At 36.3% G+C, this 22,662-nt stretch overlaps 1 protein-coding gene across 2 annotated transcripts in view; it reads left to right on the top strand.

Moving 5' to 3' along the window:
* Positions 1-22,662, top strand: part of htr4 (5-hydroxytryptamine receptor 4) — a 146,715-nt gene that overhangs the window by 115,834 nt on the left and 8,219 nt on the right. The window contains exon 7 of one of the 2 annotated variants that reach the window (XM_008420850.2): positions 3,119-3,218. The exons of the other annotated variant lie outside the window; for it this stretch is intronic. Coding sequence (XP_008419072.1) covers positions 3,119-3,182 — 64 coding nt within the window. The 3' untranslated portion in view covers positions 3,183-3,218. The remainder of the gene's footprint in view (positions 1-3,118; positions 3,219-22,662) is intronic. 2 annotated transcript variants of the gene reach the window in all.

Raw genomic sequence — 22,662 nt, 5'->3', positions numbered from 1 at the left:
CTACAGCTCCTTTTAGAGAAACATTATACACCAGTGAAAATGACTCATAACTGCACAGAATTAGCACGTTTGAAAGCTTACCTCTCAACTTTGGATTTATTTTTTTTTCTTTCTTTCTTTTGCATTTTTAAATATATTCTGGGTTGAATTGCACACTAGGTTTGTTACCTGTCTGAAACAACAGCCTAACAGGAAGTGGAGACTTCAGGCTGTTGATGTTGTCAGCTACATTCAACAGCAAACATACAAGTCAGGCTAACACGTGCTCTCATTCAGATGTAAAGTCAGCACTTTCTGAACAAGATGGTAGTTATTCACATTTGTTGTTAGTCGTAAGTTTAAGATGTGGGAAAGGAGGAACTTTCTGTCCTCACTTAAACCTAAAATCAGTCCATTGGACCCAACAACAAAACCTGAGCCAAGCCAAACCCAGATAATTACTTTCAAATTATGCAGCTTTGGATAGTTTTACATGATCCAATTTACCTTTAATTTCATGATGTTTTTACTGGTGCTTAGTCAGAGGCTTTGTTTTGAGTATGTCATCCCATAAACCAACGCTTGACATTTGTTTAAACAAGAAGAGAAAGTAATGAGAATGGTGTGGCTGCGCAAATATTCATCAAGTTGTGTTCAGCTGCAGCTCCCTGCTCATCGTTTTCAGACCGAAAAAATGCAGCCTGCAGCCATAGGATGAACAAGCTGGAGGAAGTGAGCTGATTATAGGTAACAGGTTGCCATAGTAGCCTGTGTCACTTGGTGCAAAGTACAATTACTGTGTGAACCACAGTGGTATTATACGAAAAAGGTTACTGGAGAGAATGCAACCTTTCTGAAATGTTATATAAATGAACATCCATCTGCAGGATTAACAATGTTAACATAATGAGAGTTGTATCTTCACTAAAAACAAATCTTATGTCAAGAAAAGACAATTATGGAATAAGTCTATATTATGCAATTTCAGTCCTGGACATATATTGAGACATTACGTCTGGGAGACAAAATTCATTACAGAGTCAGTCTTGTACAGGTTTCCATGCTCTCAACAGGTGAGACAGATTTTCTGCATAAAATCGCTTTTCATTTGGTTTGTCAATGTTGGTGCCTAACTTCTCGTTAAATATTTCAGTAAGATGCAATAAATTTTTTTTTTAAAAACAGGTTCGTTGATTTTAATTTTTAATTCTCAGTGTTAAAACGCTTCATCTTGAGCCTTCATTTTATCTGCAGCAAAGAAATCCAAAAGTATCTAAAACTTCTGGAAATCAAAAGAGTTTTTCCATTTTCCTCTGTTGAATGTTGTTATAATGGAAAAAAATAACCATCCACCCGCACAGACTCTTCTTGTCCAATATCCCAGCCTGATTTATCTTTCAACTTGGTGTATTGCAGTCAGTAAGCTTGTGGTTGCCATGTTTTTTCAATCTGTTGGTCCATCTCTTTCTCTCTCATCTTCTCATTATATTCACAAAACAACTTTTTTCAGTATGTCAGTACCTGTTGAAGTCACAGTAGAATTTCTTCTGAATGTCTTGGAAAGTAATATTCATGTGCCTGCTTCACACTGTAATCAAAAGCAGACTGAGGTCATTACTGTAGCTGTTAGTTGGAGACAACATTTTTAGAGTTAAAAAGAAAACATTTCAGTTTGAACTTAGTTCTGCAAGATCTGTGTGGGCATCAATCTGCTCAGAAGGTTTTATCAAAGATACATAATAATTTAATTGTGAAAGTCAGAGTAAGGATCAACTGAATCTGGTGAAAAAAACAGTTTCTCGCAAATGTGCAATGCCTTGCCTTGCAAATGTTCCCATGAGTTGAATTTTCAATGTAATGTTACTTAAATGTACATTACAGCATTTTATGTTTCAGACCAAGCTAAAATGGCACATGGAACATGAAGAAAAAATTTACATAGTCTTCAATTCTTACAATTAAAATTTGAGAAGTGCAACATGCATTTGTTTTGAGTTCCCTTGAGTTTATGCTTTGTAGAAACACTTTTTACTGCAATTTTTGGGGTATGTCTCTACCAGCTTTGCACATCTGGCGATCTGGACGTTGTTCCCCATTCTTCTTGATCATGCAAAAATAACAAAATACTTGTTTTTGTTTTCTCTTACTTTAATATGAATTTCCTGAAAACTTCTGCTCCAGGCTGATCCTGATTTGGGGTTAAACATGGTTTTGTTGTGCAAATGTATGAATGATTATATGAAGCAGTATTGCTGAGCATGTGACCCAAAGCATTTGGTGATTCCTACAATTAGTTTTGAGATTTGACTGCTGATATTGAAGCTCATACTTTACTACTTTACTATTTGTATTTATATTACATCTTAGTTTTACTACTATACGTATTTAATCTATTGCACTGGACATAAAATATAAAAATATTATTGGTGTCGGTGATTTAACATCGTCTGTCTCCTTTAACCACAGACACTCAGGTTTAAGGTTGAAAAAGTTTGAGAAACAATGGTAAAAAGAAAAAAATAAACATTGTATTGTAAGTTATATTTATGCACATCAGGTTTGCTTTTTCTCCTGTTGTTGTTGAGAAATGATCTACCATACAGTATATCACAAACATTAAGACACTCACAGATTTACACGCCCATTCTGAAGTCTTTCCTGCCTGCTGTCTGATGACTCCTCTTGGTGAAAACTAACCTTGTTTTTCCTTTCTCTGCTCCTCCCTTTCTTTCTCCTGGCCCCTCCCTCTATAACGACCTTCCTTAATTACTCCTTTAATCTTGTGTTTTGTGCATCTTTTTTCCATTTCTTGGTACATCATCACATTTTATTTTCTCTGATTATTATTCTTTTCTCACATTATTGTTTCTACATTTGTTTTTGCTTAACTGCCTTTTTCTGACACTTTCCATTATTGGGTCCACTTTATTTCCACGTCCTTCCTTCATTCTCATTGTTTTATAAAACATTTTCTTCATTGTTTTCCCTTAATTATGCCTTTCTCTTTTGCATCATCTTACCTGTCATTTATTTTTCTTACCCCTTATTGGGATTCCACTTTTATTTCAATTTTTCATCTCTTTTGTTCGATCCACATTCTCCTTTACTTTTCCTCTTCTTTCCTCTCCTTTTTCTCCAGTGGCTGCTCCTCTGCCTCCAAGCTGTTGCTCTGGTTCTGCAACACCAGACCAGTGCCTGTCTAGCTGCTGTATTTCTAGGGAACCTCAAGGTTCTGTCAAGTGAGTCTGTCAAGCCTTAAACACCGTGACACAAGCAATGAAACTTAACGATTTACAGACGCATCTCATTAACTTTAGTCCCTTCTAAAAGTTTCTTTATTCAAGTAATTTTATTCATAAAAGAAAACTCACAGCGTTCAAATTTTTGGGTCTGTTTATTAAGATAAGTTTTGCTTAACACTAAACCTCAAGTTAAAATTGTCACAAAAGAGGCAAAAAAGAAGAAAAAAATATTGGCTGTTCAAATATCTGTATTTAAGCATATTAGTGGAAAGTTGAGTGGATGGAAAAAGTGTGACTAAAAAAAGTCCAGAAAAACAGGAATAACTAATTGTCAGGTTTTAATCCATCTGGATTAACACTGACAGATGTTTCCCAAGCCTTTTGAATTTTAACTATGTCCAGAATGTTGCTTAATTTGACAAGTTTGTGTGATTTGATAAAACATTTTAAAAATGTATGAAAATCCATTAGATTATGCTATGACTTGCCATTCACATTATGCAAAAGATGACATTGTGTTGCAGTTTTGGCAGCATTCTTATATGTTACTATTCCTACCATGTCTTTATACATTTGATTTATTATAAATAAATACTGTAGCCATATACAAAGCCATACATCATCACGCAACAAAGAAATCAATTATGATCAACTGTTTTCTATACACTTAGTATCCCCTTCATTCAGGCTTCGATTTAGGACGTTTAATTAAGAGTTTTCAATCAAACCATTTGTTGAGGATCTTTCTTGTAAATTATATTAAATAAATTATTATTTTGAAGATTATTTTTTCACAAGATGTTTGCTGAAAACTTGTTAGAATATGCAAATCAAGTAGGAAGCTAATTTAGTTATTCTAACAGTACCCACAGTTTAAAATGTAGGCTTGTGCATGGCTTCATGACATTTCAGAACAGGGAGTGTATTTTCCAGAAAACCCGAATGCAGTATATTACTTCTAATATTAGATAGTACTTAGGTATTACTGAATGTGTATTATCATCTCTTGGGATCTTGGTTGAGGTGACGGAAGACTGACAGACAGAAGAGCAAGCTGAGCCGAAATGAAAAGTGGTCAATTTACTGGTCGATGCAGTTCTACTCTGAACTGGTCACAACCTGTTCAAAGTGAGAAGGCAGAAAATATAAAATTGCTAGATGGTATAAAGTCAGTCGTTTTGAAGAAAATTGTAGTAGAGGTGAAGCTCCTCCTTATCTTAACGTGTTTGAATGATTTAGGAGTCTGAGAAACCTTGCAAAGCGCTCTGAGAATCATTTGAGAAAAACAAAACTTGTCACCATTAATATTCGACAGCAGCTAGTTTGAACATTTACTGCCAGGCCATTTATTAGCATGTGAGGCATTTAGAGTTATTTAAATAAAAGGATTCAGGGCAGACTGTTGCAACAGTTGTTATAGATTCATCAATATGTAACAATTTATTTAGACTACAATGAGGATAATGATCACATTTTATGGCGTCAATATTTTTTTGTGCTTACAATTTCTCAAATTAGACCATGTTGTTGTCCAGTATATACTTTTTACTAAGGAAATCACTGCAGGATGTGCAAATGAATTTGGATAAAGGTGCTATAAATAATGCTAACTGATTAATTTTAACAGAATGGATGGAGCTGCCACATCAGATGGATGAAAAATACTGAAAATATTTTATATTGTGATTTATGATAATTGCAGAAGGTAGAGAAGCAAGACATTTACAGGACATGCAGCTCGCAGCTTGATTTCAATTGAGAGGGCGATAAAACAGTGAAATTGAGAAGGATGCTAAAGAGATTGAGAGAGGTTTCAAGCAATGGAAGGCAATCTTTTTACTGTCCCTCCTCTGTCCACTTTGTCCACTTAAATCTCCCTGGACCCCTCTGGTGCACTTGTGGCTTCACTGGCAAGATACTTGGTTCTAATTACATCACTACTCAACACTGTTTGTCTCCCTGGAGGGCTTTTGAGGCCGCGAGATACCAAGGAACACACTCGTACACACAAAAGTACACGAACACACATTGGAGAACTCATTTTGTCACATTTTTGTTCATTTAAACAATCTTCTTTTAGAGAAAAAATAACTTCAAGATTATTTTTTTCCAGGTTTACGACAACCACAAAAACTCATCATCATAAAAAGTACATATCTGTTGCGGTCACGTGTTTACATGCAATATTTTTGGCCATGGATGTCCCAATAGGAAGTTTGCTCATGACAATGTTGGTGGCAAATGAATCACCCTTTTTTGGAGTGAGCTGACGGTACAACAAACAACTTTTTGAATTTTAAAAACAAAAATTGTTTTCATGAAAAATACTGTAAATATTTTATGTAGTGTCATATATACAGTTTCATAATTTTTACATTGAATCAAATAAAATTTTATTTGTATAGCACATTTCAGCAGCAAGGCATTTCAAAGTGCTTTACATAATTAAAAACAGAAACACAGAGTCATGTAACGTTGAATAAACAGTAAAAAAGAGAGAGATTAAGAAAAAGGAAAAATATTGTCAGATTATTATTAGAATATCATTGAAAATTCAGTAACTCAATGCACTATGTTAAACACATATATTAATTACACACAGATTGGTGTTATATTCCTGTTAATTATGATGATTTTGTGCTTACAACTAATAAAAGCAGAACAATTAAAAAAAAAATTAAAAAAATCTTGGCTCAGTCAAAAAATACCTAAAGTACCTACTTAAAATTATTTTTAAAAGTCACATTTAATCCATTAACAGCCTCATCAAAACACGTATTGATTTTTTACATATGATTATGAACATAAATCTCCACTAATATTTGGCTAAAGAGTTTTTTTAATTTTTTTACAAAGCATTGATGACTGTTGTTTGTGCGAATTCCTAAAAGTACAGATGATTCAAGGTGATACTTGTTTTATTTAGATAAAAAAAAACGTGTACAACTTTGAAATTTCTGCATTCCTGCTCTTGATATTTTTTTTATTCCTAGATTATCTCTATGTTTAGTTTGTCAATAAACAAAAGATACTGACAAGTTTTAGCTGTGGAACTTTAACATAGCTTGTTGCAGACTCTAGCGCCATTTTAAGAGCTATAAGTGTGAATGTTGTCATAGCTCTTTAAATGGTACTGCAGTATGCATTCAGATAATCATCTGCCTGAAATCGACCTCCAGAAGATATCGCAACAGCGTGCTCCAATCAGCAGCTGAACTGTGTTTGCTGCTGAAGATACACCTTCCAATGTTCTCCAGGAAGTTCTTCAGACATTTTTTACTGCTACTGTGATGCTGTTGTTCATTCTTTAAGAATGAACAACAGCTCAACAACGTTATGAGCAAAGAGTTGTTGGACTCACTTCATTGATCATTTTAGTCCCAAGAATGTGAGAAAAAAAGCAATCATGTCAGTCAGAACTTTCTCTTCTGTGGGTAGCCTTTTGTCATATTGACCTTTGTGCCAAAACTGTAAACTCTCAGAATCAAAATAATAATCTGACATAATGTTTGACAGAGGTTAACATGGCCACCACTAATGATAATCTCTCATCAAAAGACCTGTCAGTGAATGCAGTCACTCAGATTTTTTATTTATTTGTTGCGGAAGTCGACTGTCTTGGCTGAGGTTTGTGTTTCTCCATTGCATAAAATCCCATTGAACTACAATATCTGGTAACAGAAAAGTTTCCTCATTTAGTCACATTACAACCAGAAGCCTGAGTGTTTTTAATTATGCCTTTTTGTGTGAGACCAACAGTAGCAACATGTTTATGGAGTGGGAGGAAAGTGATACATTACATGGTTCAAAATATTTAAAAAATGTGACATCCAGTTCAACCATTTTTATTCTGATATAACTGAATGAAATCTATTGCAGCGAACTATAATCGAATTAGTAAAAAGAGTTCAGATGCCAGTACATTAATCTCAGTAAAAACAGGAGGGTTATGTTATAAATCATCCCCAGCTCTAAATATGCCATGGAGGACTTTTAATGTCATCATTTTAAAATTAAGAATGTATTGCATAACTGCTAACTGTCCATCAAAACTGACAGGTTGAACAAGGAAAGCTTTGATTGAGCCCCTTCTCCTCAGATTGGCTGTAACCGGTTGTTCCCCAGTCAGCCCTGGTCGGATTCATCTCCGTTTGCAAATCCTGCACTGTTTGTCCGTTTTCTGGAACCACCTCAGCAGTGGCTCGACCCAGGCCAACCTGGGTATTACATGCAAGTGATTTGATTGGCACCAGACTGCGTTTGTTGATTGGCCCATGGACATACGTCACTGCATGAGTCCAGACCTAAATCTAATTGAGAAAATTGCTGCTTACAGATGCTCTCCACCCAGTTTGACTGAGGTGGAGTTTGATTTGCTTAAAGGAATTGGTAAAAACATCAATACCCATGTATGAACAGATTGTAGAAACCTTTCCCACGAAACCTGCTGCTATAAATCCAGTGAAAAGTGGTTTTACAAAGTACTAACTTGGAAGCTGAATGCTTTTTAGAACATATATTTCTATTTTGTAAAAAATTGGAAACGGTGTTTCCAGGAGAAAACATTGTATGGTTCTGCTGCTGTAGCTGTATTCTGTGTGCAAATCACTTCCATGCAAGTAGCCTTGGATCTTTTCCTGTTACATAAAACAAATGATGTCAGAAGGGTCAGGTGGACGATGGCATTTATTGCTGTAGTGTTTCTTTTTCATATCTGAAAAATCCTTGCTTGGTGGTAAGCCAGTTACTCCATGTGTTCTTTACTTAGCCTTTCTGTGCACCCTGTTGTTCTCAGGTTAAATTGTGTTTGTGTTTAATAGGTGTGCGTGCGTGCGTGCGTGCGTGCGTGCGTGCGTGCGTGCGTGTTTCCAGCTGTTTCTGCTTCTCCGCTGTGTGTTTTAGCTGCTGTTCAAACATTCAGTGAACCCTGGAGGAGACGTTCTGAATTGTGGTGTGTTTTTCATTTTTACAGGCCACCCATGTTTGGTTTTATTACTGCTTGTGTTTATGGGAAAATAATTTTATGAAAGTCTATTATTACTGGCTATTTTAATTTGTAAAATAAAATTAAAAACTTGAGTCTTCAACTCAGTCTGACACACCAACTTATTGTGAAGAAAAACACAAATTCATCTTAATGTACCTGCAATGTGTTAGGTACATTAAACAGTATGGACCTGCTGTTCAAAAGGCATTAGCTTGATGATGTCCAGAGTTCTTGCATTGATCCAAATTTTGTGTGCAATTTCCGATCTCCACTTTTTTTCTGCCAAGATAGACTTGGGCAGACACTGATTTCAGACACATCACTCAAAACAGAAACTGAAATATGGATTTCCAAAGAAGATTTTGTGTTAGTTTTGAGCTGGAGCAAATAATCATATAAAACAGGAGTTAATTATTCCAGTTTTTGGGAGCCCAGTGCTCTGCCAGTTTTAGACGCATCTGTGGTCCAACACTAATCAATCCCAGCACACAAAAACATTGTATTTTTAAATTTAAAATAAAATTGTCAGCAATTTATCTTTGTGCTGGCATGTGCTTTATTTTATCACCTATGGTGTACAAGAAGACCTTCTGGTCAACTTGACCTTCCCTGAAAGCTCTGGCCAAACTTCAGTAGGTTCTGCTGTGGTTGCTGGAACAGACTGGTCTTCAACATTAAATCCTGATCCTATGAATTCAAATTACTTTTAAACCTATGTGTCATTGGATCTGGTGCCAACAGTGCATTCTAAACATGTGCATTGATCATCAATAGAGTTGCCCTCAATCAGTAACCACATTAAAGTGGTCAGGAAGGATTTTCACTTCCTAATTGAATTGACTCGCTGTGTGGGCCGCTGTCTCTTCACCTCTGCGTCACACCAGTCTCCCTTTTCTTTGTTCCTCTCTCCATCTTTCCCTCTGTCTTTTTTTAGAAGAAAATGCAGCTTCACTAAGATGAAAACAACAATTACTATAAACAAGATGGATGCATCTGGCCCACACATGCATATACACACACACTATAAAGTCTGCATAAACAGCCTGTAAGTGGTTTACCACAGCCACATGTGCATGTCTGTGCCCAACATCCTTGGTTCAACTTCGCATCTGTTGCCACAGTGGTTTAATATTCTAAATCATGCATTTTTTTTAACCTAACATCTAAACCATTCCGAGATGTAATGTAAGAATAAAAAAATGTAAGAATATGTTTGGATATGAAGCATGTCACCCCTAAGCTCAGCATTTTGCCAGTGTGCCTGTGTGTACTCAGAATCAAGGTTTTTTAGTGAATTGTGGGGCTTTGCCAATGCATTCTGCAGTTTCTAATACATATTCATATTATTGGGTATAATATTGATTTTAGCTTACCTCATGACACCAGCTATTAATAATGTGGTTGAGCTGCTTTTTAAGGTGCTTGTCTGTAGAGGCAGAGTTGAACGCCTTCCCTTTTTTGATGAGCCTTCCAGTGTGCTGATATTTTATGAATTGCATTCAAAATTTTGCTAAATTCTCAAGTTAGTATGCTTCATTTACTTAGTAGATTTTTGAGGAGCTCTCATGCAGTTTCCATATTGTGGGATTAAGGGAGATTATGATCTCTGGCATTGCTGAAGGAATGTAAAATGACTTTGCAAAACTACAGTAAGCAGCAGTAACAGTTACAAACATTCCTAATCTTAGCCACTTTCTTGTAGACAGATAACTTTACATTTGACTGCTGTCAAATGTAATTGACTCCTGTTCAGTCATTTCCTAATTGTATTGTCGTGGATTTAACATGCAAACTGGGGCCCATAGACTCGGGGATGAAGCTCCCTTGGGTGTTATGCAACTTCGAGGAGTGTTATATATTCTGACGCTGGCCTGAATATCATGAGAAATTTTGAAGCTGCTCTAAGTGTTTGCAACTATATAGCTTAAAAATGTGCTTGGAATATTTTACTTTAAAATCATATATTAGCAGCAAGGGTGTTCAGCAAATGTATACTGTTTTTCCTAGAATCTACATGGCTTACCAGAAAAACTGAGATAAAATTGGTTGACATAAATACAAAAATTCATTCCATGTTGTTTTTTCTGGTAATGAGGTTAAAATATATGAATTGCTTAACACTTTGGGATCTTGTATCCCTTTGTGATCTTTTGCTTAGACTGACAAATATCAACTAAATTTTTTAAAGTAATTTTGAACATTTGTTTCATATCCATGGCTTCTTAAACATACTAAAGGATATTAACTATTTTAAATCCCTGTTATGCATAGTCACATTTCTGCCTTCTTCCTCTTTCTTTTCCTAAAAATTATGTATTATTTTGTATCAAATCTCTTAGACATTAAATTACATTTTATTTCCAGCACCTGCTGTTATTAACCACAACTGGAACATCATTTTGGTGGAGTTTGATGTGGTAAACCAAAATGTGTTTAAAGTCTGGAATTCTTTGAACTTTCCATCATGGAGTCCTGGCGGGAATATCAAACAAAGCCTTTCGCCAAAAATAAAGCTGTGGCCTGTGTGGTTGGCACTACTGTGATTAGCAATTAGGCAGCAGAGACAAAGAACCCGAAGCTCAAATCCTGTGCAGTTTCTTGGATCCTTCTTTGCTTCACAAAATGATACGCAGCAAAAAAGCAGTATTTGTTTACCCCTTCCTTTACTTTTATTTTTATATTTCTTTATTCTTGGTTACACACAGTTTTTTTTTCCTTGTTTTGCTGACTCACAAATTCAGAAAGCCAATACATAAAACCTGTGCTCACACACATATTGACTTTCTCTGAGGTTTCATTCATGATTACTCTGCATCTGTTTATGCAGGCCTGTTTATTTTCGTCTTTCTGAGCTTCATGTAAATATGAACTTATTCTGCCTCGTCTCACGGGACGCCACACTGCAGGGACGTCATTTTTCCTTCCTGCCAGGTATAGAGCTCAGCTTGGCAGGAAATTTTCTACTTTCCCTTCTATATTATTCATGTTGTCTCAGTAAGAGATGTGTGGTGTGTTAACAGGCAGAGACCCTTATATAGTGGAGCATTTAGTGTCCAAGGAGGTTTATAAAGAACAAAGGCGAAAATAGGTCCCTCTGTATCTATCCAAGGTTACCTAAAGTAAAACATCTGATGAAAGGTAAGAAAGGTTTGAATACACAGTCAATGAACCAGCCAGTAATTGGACGTAATTCAGTCAGCATTAGAGGCTTTGTATTTAATTTTCAAGCATTAAAAATAAAAAAATAGATATTATCTAGAGTGCCTCTCAAGCTACAAGGACTCATTGTTGTCATTTTAAACCTTAAATATACATAAACTGCATGTTTTTTCATATAACTGTTCATTTAAAAAAAACTAATAGCTTGAAATATTTCATGATCTCTATAAAGTAGAATAAAATGAAGTTGCAAGAAATATTGCATTTTTATGCAATATTCACACTTTTTGAGATGTGCCTGTGTAGACTGACTCTGTAATTCTGATCATTGACCATAACTATTTTGCATAGTTAATAAATGAGCAATTTTTAAGCTGGCATAGCTGGTAACACAAGTGTTTCATCCAGTGCATTTGTTTCAAAGGTGTTTTGCATTTGAACTGCAGTCTGAAGAACTCACAGCTTTCCTTAGTCCTCTCAACCCAACTAGCATGTGTGTGCATGTTACGACCCGGCTCAGCCAGGGGAAAGGGAAATAACGTTAAAGAAACCAAGGTGGTAAGGTTTAACAATTTACAGGTTTATTGTTTGGGTTTTGACAAAAAATAAAAAGGAAAAAATTAATAATCAAAAAGTAGGGACTTACAACAAAAATGTACTAAATAAAACAAAATCCACAAAACAGAGTTGTAAACCAAAGATCTTTAACCAAACAAAAATGGAGGTTCAGTACAGGTTAAACGAAAACAAAATACAAATCTCTAGCAGAGATTCAAAGATCCCTCACAGGGACAAGACGAGCTAGCAAGAGCTAGCAAAAACTAACAAAAGCTATCAGAGTTTACAAAGCCAGTTTACAGCAGTCAGCCAGACACCCAGCAAAGTGGCAAGCTGTCTGAACAAAGGATCAGCCACACCTTCTCCCTGGAAATCCTTGGTTTTTAAAGGGGAGGCCTCTTCAGGGGTTGGTGGAGCTGGCAATTGGTGAGCCAATCGCTGTAGGCCTCAGGGAGTGGCACAGGAAGACAGGGCTGCATCCGCTTCCAAGTGGAGTCAACTTGATTAGAAGCTGCAGATATACAAAAAAAGGAAAAGAAAACATACACAAGGCCACTGGCCGTAACAGTGCAATTTGGAGGTGTGGGTGTATTTCTGCAGCAGCAGAAAGTGTGGTATGTGTGTTTCTATAGGAAGCTTTCTAATCATCAACTGCAAAGCGCATAAGCAAAGTGAAATTGTATTCCTTTTGTTTTCCTTTTTTTGTTTTAGGAAAACATGGATTGTTTCCATCAGGTCCTTGCGAGACTCTTGCTGTTGCAACCAGAGCAGTGGTAGAACTTCTTTGGCAGTTGTGTTGCTAAAAACATCACAGTAAATCAGGATTCTTGGAGTATTGCCAGTCTAGTGTGGGCATGATCAGGTTGAGTGGCAGCTGTATATCATGGACCCAGATGTTCTGCCTCCACGGTAATACACACCTAAGTCAAATAATCAGCTCACTGGATTTCAGAACTTGACTGAGGAAGTCATTCAGCCGTTTGATTTTGGTGTACTGTATCAGGGACACATCTAAAAGTTACAGGACGCTGGCCTTTGAGGACTGAAGTTGCAGACCTCCTGACATGGTGCAATCTTAGTCCAATATGAAGGTGCCCTAATGCATTACTATTTCCTGTTAAGCTTAAAAAATTAGAAGTGCATCTTTAGAATCTTACAAACTTTATTGTTTAAATCATGCTGCGTTGATAGTTATTTGGGAAATAGAAGTCATCACACAAGTTCATCTAGCAATAAGTGAGAAAATAAAGAAGTTTGTGTAGAGTATTTAGTTCTAACTGCTGTAATATTTAGCATTTTATGAAACGGAAAGATACCATTTTGATTTGTTTCTTGTTTAATTCTAATGAAGGGCAGAAAAATAAATATTTTAAGAGTTTACCAAGTTATTAACTCTAAAAATGAAGCATCAAGATGCTTAATTAACCAAAAACACCAAATCTGATTTGTATCTTTCCTGGGCTCGTCTTCCACCAGGCAGATGAGTCAAATGAAAAAAGCAGATCTAGTTTGTGACCCATTTAGCCATTTTTTTTCTGAGCAAGTGGTAAATGACTCTTACAGGAATCCCTTTTCAAATGTTAAGCAAACACAATTGTCCTTTAAACCTTTGTTTTGTTTTGTTTCCAAGTACCAAGCTATTTTAGAATAAGTTTTCTAAATGGATTAAAAAGATCAACTTGCTTCCAATTGCTTCAAGGTAGGCATTTTTCCAATGTATCTGAGCAGTGAAAACTATGTATACAACATTTTGGTTGAAGAGAGCAGAGACCAAAGGAACCAAGCCTGTCACAGCATAATGCTCACAGACTATCTGGTACATGGGGGATCATTGTTCAGACACAAAAACAAATTTTGGTTTGTGGACTTTATCAAATATGAAATATTTACTAGCACACAACCAAATGACGTTTACAGTAGGATTAACTCACTTTGTCATTCTGGGGATTATGTGTACTTAAATAGAGGAAAGACCCAGTGACACCAAACACGTCATTGATTTCTAAAATTCTTTTGGTTGTGTTCGAGACAAGAGCACAAACAATGGATTGCTGTTTATAGAGAAAACCAAGTCATTCCTGTTCTAATTCTGAAAGTTTCTTTCATATAAAACCAGATATATTTACCAAAAGTTGGAATCTTTATTTTTTATCTATACAAAGAAGGAGCAGAATGATGGCATCTTGAAGAAAGATGCTTATTCCAGATGAGAGCCAAAACAATTTCGGAAGCAAGTGGGAACAAAACTCTTTCTTCAACATCCATTGTGATTATATTCAGAGCTTATAATCGACGGAGTAATGAACCTATCAGATTCAAACATCAAGTCCTTGCAATGATAATGAGCTCAAACCATGCAATGCTTGAAAAACAAAATATAAAGGACTACTAACTTCTCAGACCTGTGTTAAATTACACAAATTATCGACAGAACATTTGAGCTAATAAAAGTAATAACCTAAATTAATGAACGGTAACCTTAACTACACTGATATAAAATTGAATAAATGAACATAAAATAAACTGTGCTAAGATAAAATAAACTAAGATCAGATAACAGCTTAGCTAGGTTTAAATATGATAAGCAAAACTCAGGTAAGCTGAGCTCAAATTAACAAAACCAAATTATGATAAGAGGAGTTAAAATCAATTGAAATTAACTGAATTAAGATACAAAAAATAGGATGAGATGACAACATCATGTAGAACTAATACAGTACAAAAGGGAAAACATAAATTAGGAAAAGGCTGAACAACAGCAGGTTGTTCAAAAGCATTGAATAGAGAAACTTCTGCCTTTGTAAAATGAATATGACAATATCACTGCATTGTTACTCAAACCACATAATTTGTGAAAAGATGTCTTTTGGACAGATGAGGCCAAAGTTGAGATGTTTGACTGTTATGCACAGCAGCATGTTTAGAGAAACCCAAACGCAGCATGTCAGGACAAACACCTCATACCAACTGTCAAACATGCTGGTAGGGAACTGATCTGGCCTGTTTTAACAACCACACAATCTTTTCTGATGTCAAGTGTGAGACCATCTGACCAGCTTCACCCAAACTAGGTCATCAGCAGAAAAATGTTCCCCAAAACAGCAACAAATCTTCAACGTGCTAGCTGATAAAGAAGACAACCAAGGTTTTGCACTGACCTAGTCAAAGTTCAGACCACAGCCTAGTGAAATGTCATGATGCGACATCAAGAAGCCTGAGCAGAAACAATGACGTTACATTGCTGAAACATTACAAATCAATGTAGAGTGGCAAGGCTTGGAAAAAATTGTACTATATAGTGAAAGATTGATACATTTATTCAGAGGACATTTCAATGTAATGCAGCTAATGATGTTTCCTCTCACTATGAATTTGTCTTTTATTTCTCACTCAGTTTAACTCCATGCAGCTTCACAGAACTTAGCAGTTGTTTCCAGCCCTTTTTAAACCTTGAACTCTTTTGCTGCTAATAGTAACTGAAGCCACATTCATTCCTCCAGCCAGCTGCTCTGCAATCCTTTGTCCAATTTTCATGGCAGGTTGAAAGGGAGGTGAAGTTAAAACGTTGGCTATATCAATGCTCTGTTGTGACTTAATGAAAGAAAAAATGTATTTTTGTCAGTGTAGGTGACACTCATCTGCCCAGACAAGCTGGCTGGTTAGCTAACAGGAAATAATAAGCTCCAAATCAGTAATGGAAAGACAAAACACTTTCATTCCACAGATGTTCATTATTTCTATTTTAAAGAGAACTGTTATGAAGTATAATCAGTGCACTGTGAAACATGCTGTGGCATTCTGGGTGGGGTTTAGGACACGAGTTGTCATAATGTTTCAGATCTAGTCTTTTAATTAAACATGCTGTACTCCTAATTGGCTGTGAGAGTAGCAAATTTAAAGAGTTTTAAATTATCTAGTGCTATTGGGACATCACTGTTACTATTACATTATTACTATTAATATTTCACTATTTGTTTAAATTAAATAGGTTTTATGAGACTAAATTTATGTTGTTTTTTGTAAGAATTATTTCTGGGTTTCTCCTTTCAATAATGTCACATTGTGGATTCACTAAATGGACACATTTATACACCTTGGAGGTGGAAATTATGCATGATAAAAACATACGCACAAGTTTTTTAGGGACTTTTTGGTTTCCATGGAGGTCTAACTTTGGTTTGAGTTAAATATTCTCAGCCATGACCCTTTCTAGTTATTTCTCCATTACCCTTTTTTGCCTGCTAATGTGGAGTTTATCCACTGTTAGTCAGACACTGTTTGTTCCTAGTGTCAAATCTGCTAGAGCCAGGGTTGCAGTTCACCACTGACTTGTATAAAACGGCAGCATGTGGCGCACTACGAATGAAAACAGGTCAGACCTTCAGGCGAGAAAAACCCACAGCAGGATAAAGTATCTAAAAGTAAAAATGATATTACTGAGTGGAGAACTGGAAACTGCAGAAGAATTGGAGTAATTTGTATACAGACAGATTGCTGTATGTGAGCACAAAAGTTGGTCCATTTGTAAAACACACATACAACTGGCATACTTATGTGGCACACTGTGTACTTTCAGCCCCACACATACACAAACACACACAGTGTGGCGATTTCTTGTCATTCCAGTCATGTAAGCAATTAGCTGAGGAACGCTGTGATGCAGATATCAGCCATCCAGAAATAATCAAATGAGATCCAGCAGTACACCGATCTTAGTCCGAAAAAATACACACACTCTCTCTCAGACACAGAAAGAAACCATGACATTATCATTGCTCTGCTTGCTTGAACTCTGTATTATTAGTATCTCTTCTTTGAGAATTCACCTCCCACACTCATGTTCTGACAATTGTATGCCCAGATGTTGCAGGGTTTACACACAAGCAGGCCCATGTGTTGTGTTGCGTTGTGTTCCCTGGAGTCCTGCAGACTTCACCCCTGTGCCCTTGTGAATGTGTCCAGGCAGAAACCCGGATTAATGTTCTGAGACAAACAGAACAGGAGGTTCTGTGTTTTCAGCCTCAGTGCTGCTCACCTCAACGCTGCAAGTCGGTGTTCACTACCGAGAAAAGGTCATTAAGTGTTTTACCTGTTCAGAGTGGGAGTTTAAAGGTAAGGTGAAAGGTATAAAGGCAGTTGGCATAAAAACTGTTAAATCGGGCTCATCAATAATTGCAGACTCTTATTGAAAGAAAATTTTAAATGATTTGTACATTCTTTTGAGGAATATATTTTTGAGGAATAGAAAAGCACAAGAAATGGTCATCTTCAGTGACATTTTTGAGCAGAAACTATCCACAAAAATCTGGAGTATTTCTTGCCAAATTTTCTTTCAATTTTAGTCAATTTTGAACAAAATGCTCAACCTCTCTAAAAATCTGTGTTGTGTTTAGCAATACATTTATGTATGCAATGAATGAACAGGGAAAAAAAGCCTTTTGCCTTCCAAACTACAGGCAAATACTACAATTTGCATAAAGTGATAATAGAGTAGAGCTGGACAAAATATCACTTTCTATATTAATGTGCAATATCACAATGGCCTGGTTAAATACAGTATTTGGTAGGTAGCTGTATTGCATGGTAGTTCTGCGTGGCAATAATATTTTTGACCTGCTGGAAGGACTTTCCCTGCCCTCAATACCCACAGATGATTTATATTAATAGTGGTTTATTGCGGCCACAGCTCAGGACAATTGAAGTGGGGGAAATGTGATGAAGAAAAAGTATGAAAATAGTATTAAAAATAGATGTGCGTGTGTGACCAATATGTCACAGTTTACAACAATGAGGTTTGGAGATGCATTTTACATTTCTCACCATCGTGCTCACTGTGTGGTGGCAAGATACATTTGGGACGTCATTCAGCCTCGTCTGTCACAGCTCCAGTCTAAAGCTTTTTAATTATTGCTCCGACTGCAGATATGCCCAAGTTTATTCATTTAAATATATTTGCCTTATATACCATGTTTAAGGTTTTTAGAAATAAGTCAACCCAAAAAAGAAATGTGCAGCATAAACTTTAAAAATCCTCAACATTTCTGCATTTCTAATTCAATATATCACAGTTAAATGTTATCATTTAATTTGCTTTGCACTGGGCAGTGTAAAAGCCATAATAGCTGAAAAAACCAAAGGGGACAAATGAAATTGCTGACTCCAGTCTAGTATTGGAATCTGTTTTTGGGGAAACCCTGAAGTGATGTTCTACCATAGTTTTTTTTTTTTCATTATTAGCAAGAAATCTAATACTTTGCAAGAAATCAAAGTTCATATATGCACCAAATAATTGTAACTTTCTTGGTTGTTTGCACACTGATGAATGCTGACTCTGCCTTACCCCCTGGCCCATAATGACACCATATTGTCCTTTCTTTGCTTTTGTGTTCGTAATTATGTAACATGTAGACATCACAGCTTAAAACAAGCGGCATACATGGTGGAGCAACTGTGTTAAAAGAGTCCAGACTACAGACCTTGTAGCTGCTTTTAATTAGAGCAACATACAATGTTCCCAGAGGAAGGAGTTGTACTTGTGCATATTATTATGTTTGTGTTAAAGAGTGAGATTGGATTGTAGAGCTTTAATAGCACTTTTGTTAACTTCACCTATTGGTAAACGTTATTCAAACTTATTCAAAATTTACCAATACCAAATAAACTTTTGGATTTGCAGTTTTACATTACTGGTAGTTACTGAATAATTCCTTACAAGTAACAAAAGAACAAAAATATACCATCAGAATTAGCAGAAGTAATTTCTTGAGATACAGTACATCGCTTTGTGTGTATTCAGTCTTTATAATAAGTTTTACTAGAAAGTGTAATTTGCCAAGAAGCACTTAAAGAAAGTTGAGATAAAGGTGACTAGTACACATTGGTACCTGCCCAAGCTTAACTACAAGGAATAGTTCAGTCTTTACCAATCCTAACTATAAGATACGTCACCAAGGGAAGTTTTGTTATTGATGTCATAATGTGAAGTGGTGAGGGAGAACGCAGGGACGACCCAGGATGAAGATGATGATGAATTTAATGTAAAATGTCAAGGTACAGAACAACGGGGAGCACAAAGAACACAGGGAAACAGACTGGTACACACAACGAGGATCCGACAAGAGACAAAGACAACAGGTGGACTTAAATACACGAGGAGGGTAATCAGGAAACTAGACACAGCTGGGATCAATCAACAGGGAGGACAGGACAGAGACTCACAGGAAAACAGGACTAAACACAGAAAATCTCAAAATAACTACACAGAAAAACACAGATCACAACAATTGACTGTATGGCTGGAGATGCCCCTCTTGTGCTGACTATTTTTATCACAGTGTTGAGAACCAGCATTAGTCTCAGTGGAGTTTGGACAGAGTCAAACTGATCCCCTCTGAGCCAAAACCCTTTTCCTCAAAGACAGGAAGGAAGAAATGAAAAGTAAAATGACAAGCTGACCTGTTTCAATGCATCTGATGCTTCATCATGACCCCAGAAAACCAGGGTTTCAAAATGCCTCCTCTGTTTTATTTGTCTGTCTAAATTGTTTGTTTGACCAAATTTTTGTTTGAACTAAGGAACACTGTGCAAATTAGCTGCTTTTCCACGCTGCTCAGTGGGGAGTTTAGCTGTCAATTGATTATAATGGATGAAGAAGGTGAGAAACGGCTGTGGTGTTTTACATGCTGATGAAGAGCTCAGGCTGAGAGGAGCGTCCTCTTAGTGCCGTTTTAATCTTTCAGTTGTTAAGGATCCTTACCTGCCTTTGTTTCCTCTTTTTAATGCTCTGCAGAGCAAAACCACGTCAGATTCACTTTTCTGATTTTCTTCTTTCTACATCATTTTTAACAAGTCAAAATGCTTTTAGAATTTGTGAAGCTTATCCATGTTCAGTCACTCCAAAGACTCAACACTGAAGCCTCTTTGGTTACATTTTCCAAAAGGTGATCTTACCATGGCTCTCTAATTCAAACAGAGAACAAAGTGAACCATGTCTTATTGCTGTAGGTTGGACTTTTTCTCCCCAAGTCTGTTTTGAATATCTGAAGTTCAGGAAAGGTGATTGAACAGTTTTGTTCCATTTACTTCACTAAAATCACATACATTAATAAAAAAACAACAAACTTAAATTTTGGATCATGAAATTATACGGTTTCAGAATTAATTGGCTTTTTTAAGCCAATGTTAGTAAATGCCACCACTATATAAACTTAGCAAGAAATTTCAGTGGAGTGACTTAAAAGAGGAGCTACTTGTAAAGACTGTTTTGGGGAAAATGAAATGACTAAAGTGAAAATGGAAAATGCAATAATCAGCTCCCTCCAAGCACCGCAATGCTTTATATGCTCATAAAGCAGCAAGAAGCTACAGTATGTTGTCAGAGATAGACAGAAGCACAAATTCAACTAATTAACCATGAGCTTTAAGTGTTTACTTCATATTTCCAGGTGCTAATGTTCTTTTGAGTCTACCAATGTCAGCCCCAAGCTTTTTAGAACAAAAAAAATGTTCAAAGTTTTGAAAAAATTGAAAAACTTTCTTCCTCAAACCATATATGAAATGTTCTTGGTTCTGAACCACTGGAAAAATAACACAGACCTGTGCTGCGGCTTTCCTTTGGTATTTCACTTTCTCAGTTTATCTGCTGCAGATTGGTTTCTTTGGCCTCAGCAATAAATCCCCAAGGTCTTCTTAATGGTTTTTGACATCCTTCCAGACCAGCTTCACCAAACAGTGGAGGTGGAAAAATTGCCAGAAAGATTACATTTTCTGAAAGTCCTCTTTCCTTAATTCTTCAGGTGGTACTTGTCAGAAAAGCTGCTTATACTTAGTCTCAAGTCTAAGTTCATCCTTTTCTAAACTTAGATTCGAGAGAGAACATTGTGGCTTCAAATATCATCAAATAATATTTGCTTGAAGTAGTAAGCTGTTTTAAATTCTCCATATTTCTTTTTGACACCTTGAAGAAAGTCCAGACTCTTTTTTTTCAGTTGTCAACTATATTTTAAATAATCTAAAAGTAAATATGTTCACTCACTGACAAACTATTAAGCAGAAGAACTGCTAAAATGAGGATAGAATTGCAATTTATTTGATTTCTAATGGAACATCTGAGTAGGAAAATCGGCAAGATGAGTGCAGCTCAGCAGTAATCAGGGAGTAAGTACTGCACTACTTAACAAAGCAGGAATCATCTCATAATATGCAATGACAACTGACTGAAAGGGTTTACTGTTCTATACTTGTCCTGTAATTAACATCAGAGAGCAGACATCTGCGCTTTAAGTGGACTTCCCATCAATTCTGACCTAATAATCTTTCTATAGCGTCCCTACATGCTGCCCTCGCCATGTTGATACTGATATGCAGAGTTACTCTTCTACCACATATTGACCAAAATGCAGCTCTGCTTTCACTGGAGCACCTTTGGTTTAAAGTTGTGTCTCTAAAACCTTCACAGAACAGCTGTATTTATATTAAGATTAAAGGATCAGATGCCTAACCAGATGACTTGTGGTTGCAGTTGTCGAGACTCTATCTGGTTTTGATTAGCGCTATTTTGGAATAAAAAGTATAATTTTATGGGCTGCATGGTTGGTAGCGGCTTGCAGCAAGAATGTCCTGGGATTTCCATGCCGATCTGTTTTATTTCTGTTTGAATTTTTCATGATGTACCCATGTGTGGATTATTTCTGACCTTCTTCCCATAGCCAAAAAACATGAAAATCAAACCCTTTATTTCTGATATAATGCTTCCTTAGAAGTAATGGTACTTTTAAATATAATTATTTGTACTATCAAAACATACCTTCTTTCTTGCAAACTTTTCTCAATGCCTTTAAGACAAACCACTTCACACACTCTTGGCTTCAACTATTCATGTTTTCTTTCTTCAAATCTCTTAAAAGTTGCCAAGTTCTTTGTCAAAATACATATTTTTCTGTTGTGTTGTTGCACTTCAAGCAGACTTCTTTTCACTTATCTTCTGCCATCATCTCTTTTCTTCTTGAACTCGAGGCTTTTGTACTTACTGTTCCCCTTCTTCCCTATCATCAGCATCACAGCAGGATGTGAATTCGTTTCTCAGTAAGATGCTCTTGTTTCAAGTACTATGTGGCTGAGAAACTTAACTTGTCTCTTAAATGTTTTCTTGGTCAACAACACACACCTAACACCACAAAGGCAAAAGAAAAGACAGAAAGAAGGAAAACGCTTTCTGATTGTGATGCTTTAGTCTATTCAGACATGAAAAACTAAACCACTGCGTAGAGGATGTGAGAGTCATTTCCAACACAGCATGAAGCAGAAGTATAGGGGAGGATAACCCTAAATTACATCACTAAACTTCTGTATTCTGTTGAGTAAAGCTTTGAAGACTTTCAGTGTTGCTCTTTCCAGTTAGATTTGTTTTCAAGATTAGTTCAGGATTCACTTTTGTAATTCTCTTCCCAGGCAGCTAAAATGCAGCACAGGAGGGTTAACTTGACCTCACTTCTCTTCCCTGATGAACATCTTGGTTGTTCTCTAATTAAAATATCAAGATGGACCTCAGAGGTTCATGTCATTTGGTAAAGTAGCATAGTCTGAATGAGAGGGACCAGAAGAAACTCAGCTAATCACCAGAGGAGTTTGACAGAGGGCTAATCAGAAGGACTGAAAAGAAAAAAGGAGTTTCAATATTTACCTGTACAGATAGAAGTTGGAGGTTGGACCACTAGTGAGCAAAATAGGCATTATATA

This window comes from Poecilia reticulata, linkage group LG10, assembly GCF_000633615.1.
Source record: "Poecilia reticulata strain Guanapo linkage group LG10, Guppy_female_1.0+MT, whole genome shotgun sequence".
NCBI lineage: Eukaryota > Metazoa > Chordata > Actinopteri > Cyprinodontiformes > Poeciliidae > Poecilia > Poecilia reticulata.
Note: the sequence above shows the minus strand (reverse complement) of the source record. Positions and strands in the feature narration are given on the sequence as shown.